Source organism: Mycteria americana, chromosome 1 (assembly GCF_035582795.1).
Source record: "Mycteria americana isolate JAX WOST 10 ecotype Jacksonville Zoo and Gardens chromosome 1, USCA_MyAme_1.0, whole genome shotgun sequence".
Classification (NCBI taxonomy): Eukaryota; Metazoa; Chordata; class Aves; order Ciconiiformes; family Ciconiidae; genus Mycteria; species Mycteria americana.
This window is the reverse complement of record NC_134365.1, coordinates 34948135-34964886: the sequence shown is the minus strand read 5'-3', so window position 1 is coordinate 34964886 and position 16752 is coordinate 34948135. Positions and strand designations below refer to the sequence as shown.

Genomic DNA, 16752 nt, shown 5'->3' with positions numbered 1-16752 from the left:
ACTGTCCATGTAGCTATGCTGGCACTGCTTCTAAAATGTGTGTTTAAAAGTTACTTTGTTAGCTTGATTCTATTCTTTAAAGAAAATGTCTGCACTGAAAAAAAAAAAAAAATGAATTTATCTACTTAAGCTGTGGCAGCATTTCATAGTCAATCTTACATTGTATTATTTGAGGATATCTGTTAAACCGGAGAAGGTAATTTTATGTTCTTAACTGTGTTTGGATAAATAGTTATTATCAAACTTTAATGTATTCTGCTTTTATTAGAATCTTTAGGCAAAGGATATGCTGTTGCGTGTACCCAGGAAGGAGAAGAGAAAAAGCAAGCTTCGGGTTCATCTGGCACTAGAGGAACTAGAAGGAAATCAGTTAGTACTACTCCTAGAAGAAGGTCTGCACGAAACAGCAAAAATGAGACTTTGGGTCAATCTCGGAGCTCACCTCGGTCAAGCAGTTCTGCGTGCGGTGCCCCTGATGGCAATAACCCATCTCTGAATAAATCTCCTTCAGAATCAGAGAAGGCTCCTCCAAAACGAAAGTCTAAAAGAATAGTTAAACAACAAACACCTGTGGTTAAAAAGAAACTGAGACGTTCTGCACGTTCTGAAAAATTGCCCAGTGATTCAGTGGAAGATGATGACATTGCTGAGTCTGAAGCAGTTCTAACATTAGATAAAGACCAGCAGTCAGATAATGAAAGCAATAACACAAGCCTTCCACAGAAAAATAATGCAGAAACAGAATCTGCTAATGGATTGGAAAGCAGTAGTGAACATGCAGAAGTTGAGGGAACTACAGGAGAATGTGACAAAGATGAAGATACTTCAGGCAATGCGGATGTTTGTTTTTCTGTCCAAGAACCTCCAGTACTGACTTTAGGAGGTGAAAGTCAGGAACTTGAAGTAAAAGGTGTTACTGAAAAAAATCTAGATCTTGAGAATCAGGACATCTGTGAGAATACTCTTGAACAAATGGAAACAGTAGCTAGTCCCAGAGGTGAAGTATGTGACCATGAAACTTTTGAAAAAGTAGATGAGACATTGTGTAGTCCTCAAAATGAATTGATGGAGAACATAGAAACTTTGACAACAATGGATCAACCCATAGCTAGTCCAGAAAATGAATTGTTGGAATATCCAGAACCTTTGGGAAAAGAACAGCCATTAGAGAGACCCAGAAGTGAACTGCCTGAGCATCCAGAAGCCATAGAAATAGATAATTGTGAGGCTGAAGAAAAAACAGTAGTAGACTCTGCAAGTACAAATATTCAAAACTTAAAAACTCTTCAAGACGAAGAACCAGAGACATTAATACACAGTATTTCTATGGACAGTATGTCAGAACAATCCTTAAAAGAGAATGCCATGCCAGAAAGTGAAGAGAGTAGAACTTCAGAGTCACCCCAGGTAAAAGCTGAACATAAACATTTTGGTGAAGATAACAATGAAATGATACCAATGGATTGTGACTCATTTTGCAGTGACCAGAATGAACCTCAGATTGAGCAGTTACCACCAGTTGAAAGTACAGAGCAAGGAGAAGTGAACTCCTTACAATGTGATGCAGGAAATTGTACATCAGTTTCAGGACTTTCTGATGTAAAAGATGAAACTACTCCTCAAGAAAGAGAGTGCCAGTCAGAACTCAAAAAAGAGAAAAAGACTCGAACTAGAAGGTCTAGGTTCCACTCTCCATCAACAACTTGGTCTCCTTCTAGGAGAGAGGGCAGGAAATCTCAGTCACCATCCCCTAAAAGGGAGATGACCAGAGACAGGAGTTCACGATCACCCAAGAAGGAAACTGTGAGAGAGGGAAGGAGATCTTTATCTCGTTCTCCAAAGAGAGAGACACTCAAAGATGAGAAAAAACCACCGTCTCGATCTCCCAAAAGGGAAACTGTCAGGGAAAGCAGTGTTCAAGGTGACAGCAGGAGATCATCTTCTCGGTCAAGAACTAAGGATTCATCTCCGAGGCAAAAGTCTAGATCTCGAAGCAGTGACAGAGATAGTCAAAGAAGAGATCGTGACAGAGAAAGAAGAAATAGGAGATGGTCTAGGTCACGGTCACGATCTAGGTCAAGATCACGATCTAGGACAAGAAATAAAGGTTCTTCATTCTCTAGAAATGAGAGGGACAGTCATTCACCTCGATGGAAAGAGAGATGGGCAAATGACAGCTGGAGGAGTCCGAGAGGAAATGATCGCTACAGAAGAAGTGATCAAGAGAAACAGAATGAAAGTCTTAAAAAAGAGAAGGACAATACAGAAAAAAACAATGATGATCAATGTTCTTCAGACAAGCGGAGGAATGATTGTCCAGACTGGGTAATGGAAAGGATAAACTCCGTTCCTGAAGTCAGGAACAGAGAGAGAGAGAAACCACATTGGGAAGATGGCAGGCATGATAATTCAGGACACTCTTGGAATAAAAACTTTGGTTCAGGTTGGATTCCAAATCGAGGGAGAGGTCAGCGTGGCCGAGGTGGGCGTGGAAGAGGTGGTTTCATGTATGGAGACCAGAGTGAAAATCACTGGCAAAATAGAAAACCTCTCTCAGGGAACTCAAATGGTTCTGGGAATGAAAATTCAAGGTTCCCAGAACATCAGCCATACAAGCGTAAGAATGAACAAGATTATTCTTTCGATACGCCTGCTGACAGATCTGGGTGGACATCTGCGTCCAGCTGGGCTGTAAGAAAGACTTTACCTGCTGATGTGCAGAATTATTACTCAAGAAGAGGACGCAATTCATCAAGCCCACAGTCTGGGTGGGGAATGAGACAAGAAGAGGAGACACCTGAACAAGGTATTCATAGTTTTGAAACATAAAAGCTTAGTCACAGCTGTAGTAGCCGAGTAAAATCCTAGTCATATTGACCTATCTCAAGTTGATTAGTTCTTCGAAATAATTCAGGGTGACTCTATAGTCTTTTTGCAGTATGGGGGTTTGCAGGTGTGGAGTTTGGGGATTTCTTGTGTTTTGATGGCACTTTGATGGCTTTTTGGTTTTGCTTAAAGTTAAAGTTAGACGTAACTTAAGGACTATGCATCCTAAGAGTGCTACTTAAGTAAATTGATTTGGTTGAAGAGAAAGCATATCCTCTTCATGGTTACTTTTAGCATCTGCACACCTTTTAAAAAGGGTAGTTTTTTCAAGGAGATTTGCATTTCCCTGTGTAGACCCACACACTAGATTCTAGAGATGACAAATCATTATGTTGATGTTTATCTTTCTTCTAAATAAGCATTTTCCTCTTTATATGCTTAAAAAAATCTAGGGAGATTTATGGATGCAAAAATGGTACTTTTACTGTACTTCAGCATTAAAATTCCTCTAAAGCCCTCAATAGAAGTAATATTTTTGAGTATTTTATATCTAAAAGGTGACTGCCCTGACAGAAATAAACTTTTTGGTAGAAAGCGAGTTAACTGTGGATGAGATTGATTCTGAATAGCTAAGAAGTCATCCACAGGTTATTAATGCTCTGAAGTAAAAGATAGATGTGAATTGTATTTAAAAACTGTAAAATCCAGTTCTGAAGACAACACCACTTGCACTTTCCTATTCTCTCCTTGTTTTGTCTTTCATTTTTATACATTTTCATCCTCTATGCCAGCAGTTTTCTCCCTCTTTTCAGAGACAACTGCATCAGTGGCTTCTTAGTGTGGAGGCAACTTTTGTCAACCTTCAGTCTGCTGCAGGCAAAATTTATCAAACCTTTAACTGAAAGTATTGTATGATTTGCAGACTTTACATAGTTCAGGAACAATCACTTTTGGAACGTGAATTCAGCTGAGAATAGTACAGTGATCTCTCAAAACTGGTTAAAACAGGCTAGGTTGGCATCATGACGTGGTCCTGGGCGAAATGGTCCTGGACAGCCTGCTTTTGCTGACCCTGCTTGAGCAGGGGGGGTTGGACTAGATGGTCTCAATAGGTCCCTTCCAACCTCAGTGATTCTGTTATCCCGTGATCTTTAACAAAGGTGATTTGGGGTGAAGTGTAAGGGTTTAAATCCCAGTCCCTGTGAATTAGGTGACAGGGTTCCTCAAGGAAGGGATTCTAAGGGAAGGACATCTGAATTGTATAACCCATCAACCATTTCTCAGAACTAATTTCTTGACTTTTGGAAGGTTTGTGGCTCGTATCTAGACTTGCCACTCTAGAAGTGCCACCCCAAGAGGTTACTTTTACTTCTAGGCATTACCTGTTGTACCATTACAGGGGGTTTTAATAACTCTTTCCGAATATGAACGTCTTTGGAATTGGTTGAGGTTGATTTATTATTCAATGAGAAAAAACCAGCAGAGTATTTCTATAGTTACCAGAAATGGCTAAAGTGAACGTGTGTGAATCAGGCAAAGGGGAGCAGAGCATTGCATACGTGATAACGTATGACTAACCTCCTGCAACTGCAGAAGCTGGATAAGCTATGTTGTCTTCCTGCTCTTTGGGGGAGAACTACTGTTTCATTGTGATGAAATAATTTATTAGCTGTGTGACGGGAGCAAGTAGAGAAAATAGAAGTTCAAAATGCAGGCTTCTATGGTAATCTGAACTTTTTATACTCAGAAACTATTATTTGGCTCTGTGATGTGTCTGGTGATGAGCACTATGTAATAATGTAATGCAATATCTTTAAAATATTCGGATTATAGAAAGCTTTTTGATACTCCATACTGCACAAAGAGTTTAGACACCTGGCTCCACTTTTGCTTTATAAAGTATGGATTTTCTACTTCATATACTGTCTGTTTTTTCTTTTGATAGATCCAAACCTCAAAGACCAAGGCAACCAGCAAAGCGATGGTTCTCAGTTACCAATAAATATGATGCAGCAACAAATGAATGTAATGCCACAAGTGAATGCACAGCACCAACCTATGAATATCTTTCCATATCCAGTGGGTGTCCATCCTCCCATGATGAATATGCAACGAAATCCTTTCAACATCCACCCTCCGATGCCCATGCATCTCCCTACCGGCGTGCCTCTCATACAGGTAGCTGCTCCCACAAATTTGTCTCAGGGATTACCTCCGCCTCCACCTCCACCCCCACCATCTCAACAAGTCAGCTACATTGCTTCACAGCAAGATGGAAAACAATTGCAGGTATGCTTTATCAGAAGCTATGGCAAGAGTAGTATTGAAGTAGTATCAGTTAAGGATTTCTTCTATTGAATACCATAGTCTTGATAAATTTATACTTGCAGTTTCTTTCTCTCTTGCCTGTCTTTTTCCACCTCACACCAAATTTAAAGTGGAAGTATCCATGAGGATATGGGTTGTTTTGGGGCTATAGCTTTTAAATAATAATACACAACACCATAACTGGATTTTTGTGGTAATGATATGTTCCAGTGGGTAATGGAACACTGAAAAATTTCATCAATGTTGTCCATTACCTTTTTCTTCTTAGAAGTGCCCTGTTTCCAAAACTAAGTTTTCCCCTTCGAAACCTAATTTTTAGGCTTTAGGAAATGCTTGAATCCCCTTTCAGCAGCGTGTAGGAAGTGACCTAAGCCTCTTTGTTGCAGTTCTCATCCCATGGGGTGTATCAGCAGAGGAAAATTATCAAGTACTGCATGGCACCTGTTTGTTCCACACTCTCATTCTCCAGCTGTCACTATCTCAGCAGCTTCCCCACACACACGCATTTTCTATCCTGTTTAATCTTTTGAGCCTTTTTGTTAATAATTTCCAGGCTTTCTTTGGTATGTTTTACTTCCCCCTTCTTGCCCGATTCTCCTGTTTTTGCATGCCCTGTTTGAGACCTAACTCCCACTGCATTTCTCCAGTTTCAAAAAGACTCTGTCGTGCTTGGGGCGGGTCAGACCATCTTTTTGTGCCTTTCAAGATATCTTAAAACAACCTTTGTGTGTGTGAGCTCTTCCTGTAGCCAGCTGTTTATATTAAGAGCTTTTATATCAGGGAAAGGAATATGAACAACTCCCAGGAGAATGCATGGCCCTGCAAGGAGATGTAGTGTTGCATCTGTGATGTAAAAAGGGCTCTTCAGGGTTTGACTGAGGTTTGTGCGTTTCTTCTGTTGCAGGCTGCCTGCTCTAACCCAAAATACTTTCCCCTGCATTCCAGGTTGAAAAAGTGATGTTCTAGAACAATGATTTCTAACCCTCTGTTTTCATGCATCATCTCTAAAGATTTGAAGCCACTGATAAATGGCCTACATTCTTTTCACTTTCAACTGCTGTTACCCATTCATATTCATTAACTTAGAACAAAAGGAGTTAAGTACTGTGGGAAATACTGAGTGGAGTTACAGGCCATATGAAATATTTTAATATTCTGCAAGGTAAAACATTAAGGTACTATTGGAACTGAAATGCTGGTAGCTTGCTTGTTGATTTGATTAATGCCTGCTATCTGTAATTTTCACAATTGGAAATTCAGTAGGTTTAACCTCTAAAAATAGAAGTAGTAAGAACGTAGGCTACAAACCTCTGTGCAATACAATATCTAGTGCAGCAATAAATATGTTTCTATAACGATTTTGTATTGCTCCAAAATACAGTTACTTGTTAGTAAAGCCCCTGTGATATTTGTTGCTCTTAGCTGCTTTTGTGGAATGGTGTCCATGAACCTGAATGCTCTTGGGAGCTGCTGCTGCTTTTTCTTTGAGCTTTCATTGAACAAGTCCTTGGTGGTAGCACAATACAGATTACTGAATACTGCAGGACTCCACCTGTCCCTCCTGTTGAAAGGAAGATGAAGGGAGTGTGCTGGCAAGTGTTAGCATGCTGATTATAACAGCTCAATATCTGTGTCCTTTCCAAGGAGCTCAAATTCCTGTTTCATTATTTTCCATCTGGACGAATGCAGATGTGAAAAAAGTAATGGTGATTACCTGCAAAAAAAAGTAGCATTTAGGGTAGCCTGCCAGAAACATGCTGGGAGGATGTATTCTTAGCTTTTGCTAAAAATGACCTCTATCTGAGGTCTGAGAGCTCCTTAATTGCTCAGTTCCAAAGTGTCAACAGTGCCCGTGGTCTTTTGGTGATGTTTGGAAATGTACAGAAGATGGCTTTTCCTGAAGAACAGATCCTGGTGCTTCAACCAGCATTTCACCTCTACCCTCCAGTAGACTCATAGGTGTGTTTACATCTGAAATTCATTCGCAAGTTCAAGCTGATAACAAATACAAAAATAAATGTTTTCAAAACAGCATCATTATGATGCAGGAATGCAAGTGTGGTTTAAATTAACTTTTTGTATGTATGTTTAGGTGCTGATTTTTTAAAAAAATGTTAATCTGATTTACAAAGCAGGGCTACCTGTACACTCCTGTGACAAATAGAGAGCTTCTGCAGCCATAAGCTTCCTTCCCCCTGTGCTAACACACCCTCCGTGCCTGTTTGCAGGGTACTTTGTTTGCTTTATCGCTGGGATCAGAGCCAGAATCTAGCAACCACAGTGGTGACATGGAGGATGCCTTACTTTTCAAGCTTTTTTTTTTTTCTCCTTTGAGAAGATCTGATATAATGTGCATACCTTCCATAATAATGGATAGTGTGGGAATTAGCTAATGAACCAAAGCATGTAGTATTGATGCTCTTTCTATAGCTGCTGAGACTTTACAAAGGCACGTTGTCATACTGAACTATAATGTATTAACTACTAATAACTTTTTAAAACAGGGTATTCCAAATGCTGCTCATGTAAGTAATAACATGAGTGCTCCAGCCTTGCCTGCTCCAACAGCAGTCCTGGGAAATGTGGGAACAGTTCAGGGACCAAGTTCGGGTAATGCAACGTCGTCAAGTCACATCAAGAGCTCTAATGCAGCTGTAAAATTGGGAGAAAACAAAGCAAGTGTAACAGTGGAAGCCAGTGCAGATAGCTCGAAGAAGGACCAGGCAAGTTCAAAGTCCAGAGTATATTTATATATACCCTTTTATACACTTATATATAAAACACATATATAAATTTTTTTATATTATATATATAAATTTTTATATACTAAAACATAGCAAACTATGACAGTACCCCTTCTGGGTAATATACTTGATACCATCATGTATGTGATACTTTTGTGGTGGCTGTAGGACATAAATTAGCAAGCTGACTCTTTTCAATGTAGTCTTCTTTAAAGCAGCACTAGCATGACTATTACTTTAATTGCTGTGCGACAGCATTCTGTTCTCAGTAAAACACAAGCAGCTCTCATGAGAGCTGAAATATGAGTGAGGGGAGCATGGTTTTCTAGTCTTCTGTATAACTTTTTTCCTGTAAAGTTCTAGTTTGTGATTGATAAAAAGATACGTATGCAGGCAGTGAAAAATAACACTCAAGTTTGTTTTTTCATCAGAAATTGTTAATTCAAGAAAAAGCGGCACAAGAGGTCAAACTGGCTATTAAACCTTTCTACCAAAATAAAGACATCACTAAGGAAGAATATAAAGAAATTGTGCGGAAAGCTGTAGATAAAGTAAGTTGATCTAGTAATCTGAAATGCATACATTTCAGTTGAGGTAGGGTTTGGGGTGGATTTCTTCATCTTGTGGGAACAACTGGTAGTTGCTGGGAGAGGGAATAGGAAAAGCAAAAATACCTTCATCTTTCTCCATCCATGAGAGCTTTCTTAGCTCCTCAGAACATAACTCATTGTGTGAAAGCTTCTGAATTTCCATTCAACTTATTTGGGAAGCAATTGGGAAGTGTTAGGAGTTTCCAAAGTTGTTCTGCCTGAGATGGAGAAACCTGGGGTGCTGGGAAAATAAATAAATAGTGTAGAACAGTGGCAAATCAACAGAAATGTTTCAAACATTTTTTTCTTTAAAACTGTTGTAGGTTTGTCATAGCAAGAGCGGAGAAGTGAATTCTGCAAAAGTGGCAAATCTAGTGAAAGCGTATGTAGACAAATACAAACATTCACGGAAGAAAAATCCCGAAGAGGCAGTCTCCTGTGAAAGGAAATAGAACGTGTTTTCAGTTTTTGATTTTATTCTATCTGCAAAGTGCAATTTCAACATGAACCGTTAACTGAAAATTGTACATGACAGTGATTTGAATCTGGTTTTGATAAAATTATTTTTCAATGTAGTATATAATGTTTTGTTCTAAAGAAATATAGATCTACAGGGCAACTTCTTTATTCCTTTTTAAAAACAGATGTCTAAAAAAAATAAAGGTGTAAAGAAGAATCATTAGGAATGTACGATTGTGTGGATACTTAGATGTACAGCATTTTGACTTGAATAACAGAGTGCATTAAATTAGAAACTTTGTCTGAGTACATTGGGTTTGGAACAGGTATGTACAGTACATGTAATCGGTCAGATTAAAGTAAAATTTTCTTTTGATTTCTCCCTAATTATAGCAAAGATAAAATAATGTATTGCCTTGACAAATATTTCTAGTGTTAACTGGAGAGGCTGAATGCAGGGGTCACAATGTGTATATAAAAAAAGCACATGGAGTTGTCTGAACAGAAGAACTGTTTAGATTTTAAAAAGCAAAATCATAAACAGTAAAATGCAGTGCCGAAAACCACAGGCGCTGCACATCTGTTGTAACACCAAATAAAAATTATGCTGCTTGGTTTTGTTTGTGATGTTTTTCAATTTGTTTCAAGATAGTGGGATGAACTTGAATAATTTTTCTGTGCTGAAGCCCTCAATCACCACACACTGACAACCTCAGTTCATGTCTAACCCTGCCCTTAGCTAGTAGGGAATTAGTATGCTAGAGCTGGATGTTCAGAAACGTAAGCCAGTTTCTTCAAGTGAAATCAAGAAAGCTGGAATTTGTTAGTAGGCTCCCGGTTGATCAGAGACTGCCAGTTGTGCCAATCTTAGCTGTGTAATACTTTTCTTTGTTAACTAGGGACTGTAGCATGGATCACCAGACTGGTATTGAACCTGCGCAATCTGAAGTCACGTGCAACAGCTTTTCTCCTTCCCCGAGCACTTTTGTGTAGAGAGGTTAGTAGAGGTACCACAAGCATTTTAAAAGCAGATGTGGGGTCACTGAATGTGCTAGGGGAATGCTCACACCTAAGCTAAAACTGGTTTTACTGAGGTGGCAGCAGGGAGAGTTGCTGAAACACTATCATCACTGCAGGCTCCTTATGGAAAGAACAGCTTGGGATCCTTCTGGATTTGAGTGGAGAAGGAGCCTTACTCCGAGATAGAAATATTTGTTCCCTTACTCTCACAGTGCTGTTACAATTTCAGCACTCCTCCTCCAGCCCTGCCATGCGGTAACAACCTTTGGTGCTGGCTCAGCCTGGCTTCTGCTCCAGCTCAAGCACAAATACAACATTTTGACAGAAAGTATCAGTTGAGTTTTCTGAGAAATTATCTCTTTGTAGCCAATAGTTCCCGAATTAACTTTTCTTGACAGAAAACAGAGTCCTACCCTGTAAGTAACTTTTGCAGAAGCCTGAGGATGAAATAAGGGATATACACGCCTGTACACACACATGATTATATAGAGAGAGATATATATGTAAAAAATGTGATGTCACAACAGTTGATCACTTGGTTTTAACTATAACTTTCTGCAGACTTAATGAAGCATTTGACTGTCTATATTTATTTTTGTGTGCCTAAATAAAAATACCATGTAAATTAGAAACAGATATAATACATTTTCTACAGTCAAGCCAGGTTTTAGATTTTTCAAAATACTCAGTTTTACACTGTGGTAGCAATTTGTATGATCTCTTGGACTATTTTAAGCTAAAATTGGTTAGCACTTTTTGAAAAATGTTGTAGCAAATTGCTATGTCTATCCTGGTTTATCACGCCATGCGTACTTATTTTTCTTACATTTTCCTTCTCTGAATTTTTGGATTTTAATGACTTTTTATATCTTTTTACTCTATACAGTTGAGCCTTGCTATAGAGCTCCTTTCAGGAGCCAGATAAATGCTTTGTGGGTTTTTTTCCCTTTTAGAGGAGAGGTGGAAATTGGGTGGGAAGGAACAATGGGGGATTTAAACTGGGAGAGGGGAGGGTTCATTAATTTCTTGTTTTGCAGCTCCTGACTGGAAGATAAGCTGTCACTTGCTGCCACGTTGTTTGGGCAGTGACTATAGCGATGCTCCACTGTATTTCAAAACGTAATGAAGAATATCAGATAGAGTAGCATGTGATCATAACTTTATTTTTTACAATTAAATACTTCAGAACTTATCAGAAATATGCAGCTCGTTACAATTTCTATGTTGAATTAAAAAAAAAAAAATGCATTGCCTTAATACGTAGACTCTCCTCCTATTTTTCCCAAAAAGCAGTAAGGTGCGACTGCCCACGAAGGCATGTACTTCAACCTTGTAGTCATGTTTTTGTTAAAATAGTATGAAAGCTGTATTTCTATTTATTGAAATTCCTTGTACTGGAAGTCCCAACATGCAGTAGCACTGAAGGCAAAGTGATGGGGACGCTGCACCCCATTGATGCCTCTAGGGTATCGGTAATTCATTCGATCCAAATTGCCTTGAGGAAAACAATTGCTAAGCTGTATACCTTCTGTGAACTTATGCAAATCACAAGGGTTTTCCTTGCACTCTTTCCACTGTCTCACTGTGCATGCTGCTTGAATGTCTCATCCTAAAGATGTATCTTAGGAGCACAGTGGCTGTCCAAAGTCCACAATATGATGTTTGTAGCATAAGGCTGGAGTGCTGTCTACTGAAAAAATACTCTAAAAACTAGTTTTGTGTAGTGCTTAACAGTTTCTAATAAATTCTTTTCACTAAGCTGCAAGTAGTCCGTGTTTGGTCTTAAATGATTCTGGCTCAAGTGGTTTAATTCAGAATGCAGTGTAAGTACTATTACTTCTGTACGTATGCATATTTAACCTTGTTCTACGTTGTCGAGGCTCCCCCTCCTTTACATCTCATTTGTTTTCAGATAGTTTGTCCTCACCCTGCCTTGCCTGTCTGCAGATGCTGCAAGCTGAAGAAAAACAAATGTGGCAAAGTGTCCCTTTACTGCGAGCGCTGCAGCAGGGCCTCTAGGTACTGGGTCTTGCAAAATGTTGGGAGGCCGGGTGTGTGTTACAGTCTGCTGCATGGACCAAAGAAGGGCAGGACTCAAAGCAACTAGGCCGTGTCCCACACACTAGAGGTACAGCGGGCTTCACTGAAATAGCTCATTGGGAGTTCAGCACATGGTAGCCTACCTTCCTTGGGAGCTATATGCCAGGCATCACTTTACTTTCTAGGATTAAGCCCACTGTACGTTATGAGGTACCTCCACAGGTAATGCGGACACAAGCTGTCCTTCAAGGTGGCTGGCTGCCTGCTCTCTGAAATTCAAAGACGCTTTGTTAGATTTGGGTTGGTTTGGCGGGGTGATAACATCCAGGCTGGGAAAGGATAGGCTTACCTTGATACTGCTCACGCGGTGTCTTGGTTCTGTGTTTACTAAAGGTGCCCTAATAGGTGGACAGGTGGTCTTAGGAAAGAGCACACCACTTTGAGGAGCAAGGGTGGAAATTCAGGTCAAGACCCAAGTGGCTTGGTGAGGGTGTTCCCTGGGGAGAGGGAGGCTTAGAGGTGCCGGTTCCTTGAGGCCAAGTCTTCAGAAGGAAGAAGAGCACTCCCAGGCACGTCCCGCAGCTGTAATCGTCTAGTGAAGCTGGGCTAGTGAGGCCAGCTCCTGGGTTGTTACTCCAGGAAGGGTTTTGTCACTCATGAGGATGAAGTTAACTTAAGCAAACGGAGCTACGCTTACATCAGAGGCTGAGGGAAGACATGCTGAAGGACATTATTTCCAAGAAAAGATAGTCTTGAAAAGGAAAGTAATTTAAGCCAACTGACTGCAGTTAATTAATTAAAAATGTATTGCCTAAGTTGTAAGCCAGTCTTACTTCTACATGGCTGCTTAGGGCCATGGACCTTTGCAAGCATCCTAACAGCAAAAATCACCACTTCATCTATTGTTGCAAAGGGCTTTTCAGTACATCGGGGTGACTTAAGCTGTGTCCACCGTGCCCCCCTCGGCCTCCACCTGCAGTTTGCTGCAAGCTGCACACAGGCATCACAGAAGTTGATTTTTGCACATGCAAAAGGTCTTGATCTGTGTCCTGCAAATACATGCACTCAAGCTTAAGCAGGTGAGGAGTTTAAAATTTTGAAAAATCATTTAAAAATCAAATTACTTGTGTGTCAGGAGAACCATCTGCCTGGTCTCCTCAAAGGGCAATTACTGCATCAAGCAAATGGGTAGGAGGAAGGATAGCTCCTTTTGGCTCTGAGCAGTGTTGGTACCACTAGGACAGAACCATGCCGGCTCATGCTCTGAGCATGGGAAGAGGTAAAGCTTTTCTGGATACCGCCTCTGCAAGTAGTGCCTTGAAATCTTTACTTATTTTTGCTACAGAGATCGCTCTGCTGGAGTCTACCACCAACAAAAGGGTTTGTTTTTTTCCCCAGAAGCCACATCTCAGGCATTGTAACACATGAGTGTGTAAAACAAATATGTTGATTCCAAAGGTGAACTTACACCTTTTGAATCACAGCGATGAAACTACTCTGGCAAAGATTTTCATTATTATACATATTGCAATATTCACATTAATCAATAGTTTATAAAAAGGTAGAGACAAGTAAGGACAATAAAGTAGATTACTGAAATAATTGGCTATTAAAGAGTACTTACTAGATGCAGCAGCTTTCAAAGTAATGAAACATCTATGAAGATTTTTTTTTTTTAAATCACTAACCTAGAGATTAAAAAAAAAAGGCATAATTAACTACTTGCATAAAAGGAGATGAATCTGTGAGAAGGCACAGGCTGGGATATGGAACTTGACTTAAACTTGACTCTTACTTTTCCAATATTACTCAGTCATAACGCCCAGAGACTCACACACCAACAGTAACTTTTCAACCTGCTCTTCATTTTCATAGCCTGTTTGTGCAATAAATACAGGAGATTACAGCAAGCAGTAGATGCTCATTATCCACAGTAAACAATCAAACCCAGAGTGGAATCCAACACAGAGAAAAATTACTGCAGGAGCCAAACCCAAGGAATTTTGGCAGCAAGTTGTCATATAATTAGTCCTAAAGTGTTGCAGAAATTAATCCTACAACCACTGAATTTCTTATGACTAGCATCAATCAAAAATAGCCAGGGATTCCTGGATGCTTCAGTGCAATGGCAGGTGGGATTAAAGAAAATAACAACTCTTGGAAGTCAGAGTTTACCTATAAATTCCAGAGCCTTTTACAGAAATTCAGGTCTCTCGGGGACCAGGAAGGTAGCTCCTGGTCCTCCTCTAACATGAGACAGGAACATTGCTGCCTTTTTTTCTCTCCACGAGTGATGGAGGGACATCCCATGTGCAGGTATTTGCAGCACAGACGTTTATCAGGAGCGCTGATGGCCAAAGCACAGCCCCTGGCTCGCTCTGCCCAAAGCCAAGAGGAGAGCAGAGCTTCTCCCACGGGCAGCAGGAGGACCAGGGACCCCGGCGTTGCCTGCAGGCGTGAAGCCCCAGGACACACACGCACCCAAAAGGAAACCTGTCCTTAGCATCTGGGAGAAAAGGCTGTCACGCACCCAGGTTGCTCAGTCATCATCATCTACCACTGCATGGTACCTGGTAGTTAAATGGCTGTATCAGCTGATAAACTCTAAGATATTCCCCAGAAAATATGATGACATATCTTGGAGGCACAAGATCTGCCTCTGATTTGATTGTCTTTGACTAATACCAATACAATACGGAGCTGCTGCTCCCTGTGCAAAGCACATGGCTTTGCTACGTAAGCTCAGCATCCCCGAAACACGAGGGATTAAATAACCAACCTGGGGTGTGGGAGACCCTCCTCACTGGGGGATTCAACGCCCGCCTCCCTCTCGCTGACACAGGGCACGAGGAGATGGACTTCCATGGCCTTGCATCACGGCCTTGCGTCAAGCCCTTGCGTCAGCCTGGTGTCCCAGGGCAGTGCCTAGAGGGGAATTCAACAACTATTTAAATTTAAAGAAAGAGTTCCAATAAACATACAGCGATACTTGGTATTGGAGGAAATACAAAGCAGACACAACCCCGCAGCGTAGGCACCTTGTGTTGCATGGGTTGTGGCAAGCAGATTAAATTTTTGATGCGCTGTGGGTTTTACTACAGGGTTAGCCATAGGTCACTTGGCCAAGACTTCACAGAGGCTTATGACAGAAGAGGGATTTGAAGTTGCAACCCTTCTAAGCCCTACCGACCCCAGGTGACACAGGCAGGCCAGCCCCACCGGCACACCGCAGGGCCCAGAGCAGCGACAGAGCTTTGGGTTGTGACCGTTACGTCCCATCTGAGTAGCACAGGGAGATGCAGCCAGAACAGCACCCACCCCATTTCTTTATTATCCCAATGACATCTAATGGAATGATGTAATCATATTAAATTTTGTAATGGTGCAGGTTCCCTGTTTCTAAGATCTTATTCTAAAGGAAAAAGCAAGAAGTACTGGCCCTTCTTCCTCCCTTACCGCTCCCTTCACCGGAGGCTGGCAAAGCGACTGAGCTCAGCTAACCTTCCCGGGGTCAGCCAGCGAGGAGCCCACCGAGGCCAGCAGCAGAACTGGGACGAGGGTACAGTCTCCCATCCTGGAAGGTGTTTCATACTTCATGATTCACCGTGTAACTCCATCCTAAACAATATAAATGCAGAGAGCCCTGCCTAAAGATAAGGAACAAGCAGATAGGTGGGTATCAGAAAAATTTACTTAGCCAGGACAGCAAGTTACCTGTGGGCAAGCGGATTTAAAAACCCCAAACAACAAAACCAGCAAATCCACCTAAAAAGTATTCAAAGCCTACCTTAAAACAGCTGTCCAAAAGCCACCCAATGTAAGAGCGGACAATTGACCTTACCATGAATACATCCTTGTGAGATTTTTGCTATTCTAATATTGCATTTCTTTTCACTTATGGTACAAAGCCATCAACTTATCCTGCCTTTTTAAAGGTATTGGCTCAGATTATTCTCTCGTTAACTTATCAGAGATGAGAAGCCAAGACACAAATGGCAACGATGTTGTGAGAAACAGCAAACTGTGATACAACTATGTGAAAAACAGCAGGTTATTAAAACCAAGCCAAGATAGTTTTGAAGTCGCAGTAATTTAGGAAGATGATATTGCCATCTCGCCAGAAACAAACCGGTGGTAACTTTACTCACAACACTCAGCCCTGAATTCTCCGTCACTTGAAAACGGTTCACAAACGCAAACCACTCCGTGCGAAATCCCCCTCGCCCAGCGGATCCAGCTACGCACGGTTCACCCCGGCAGAGCTGCAGCCCTGAGCGCGCAGGCACGCCCTCGGCCCCGCAGAGGGGCACGGAGCGACCCTGTGGCTCCACAACCTTCCACTCGCTGCCCGCGCCAGACGCCGCAGCCCGCGCACACGTCGCGTTGCCCAGCAAGCGAAAGGACATCAGCCACGAAGCCCTCTACAGCCACCCGTGCAAGGAACGACGGACGGCCTAATAACCGCCTGGTAGAAAAGGCAGAGGAGGGAGAAAGAGCGCGACGGGATGATTAGGGGTATCCCTAGCTGCTGCACGTCATCGTATCACAATGCGCTGCTGATTTATCTTCCCACGAGGCAGGGCAGTACTGTGATCTCCGTGTTGGAGCAGATGAGACAGTTCCACATGCCGTGACTTGCTGCAAGCCACAAAGGAGATCTTTGGCAGGGATGTGAATTGAACTTAAACCTCGCTACGTGCTCCAGTGCTTCTCTCTCCGGGCTACGCCCTTTCAAAGCTGGAGAG

At 41.5% G+C, this 16752-nt stretch overlaps 1 protein-coding gene across 4 annotated transcripts in view; it reads left to right on the top strand.

Moving 5' to 3' along the window:
• The window catches only part of SCAF11 (SR-related CTD associated factor 11), a 49820-nt gene extending 40257 nt beyond the window's left edge, over positions 1 to 9563 (top strand). For all 4 annotated transcript variants that reach the window (XM_075494470.1, XM_075494484.1, XM_075494475.1 and 1 more), the window contains exons 11-15: positions 269 to 2806; positions 4772 to 5115; positions 7659 to 7877; positions 8330 to 8449; positions 8812 to 9563. In XM_075494470.1, coding sequence (XP_075350585.1) covers positions 269 to 2806; positions 4772 to 5115; positions 7659 to 7877; positions 8330 to 8449; positions 8812 to 8940 — 3350 coding nt within the window. In that variant the 3' untranslated portion in view covers positions 8941 to 9563. The remainder of the gene's footprint in view (positions 1 to 268; positions 2807 to 4771; positions 5116 to 7658; positions 7878 to 8329; positions 8450 to 8811) is intronic.
• The last annotated feature ends 7189 nt before the right edge of the window (positions 9564 to 16752 follow it).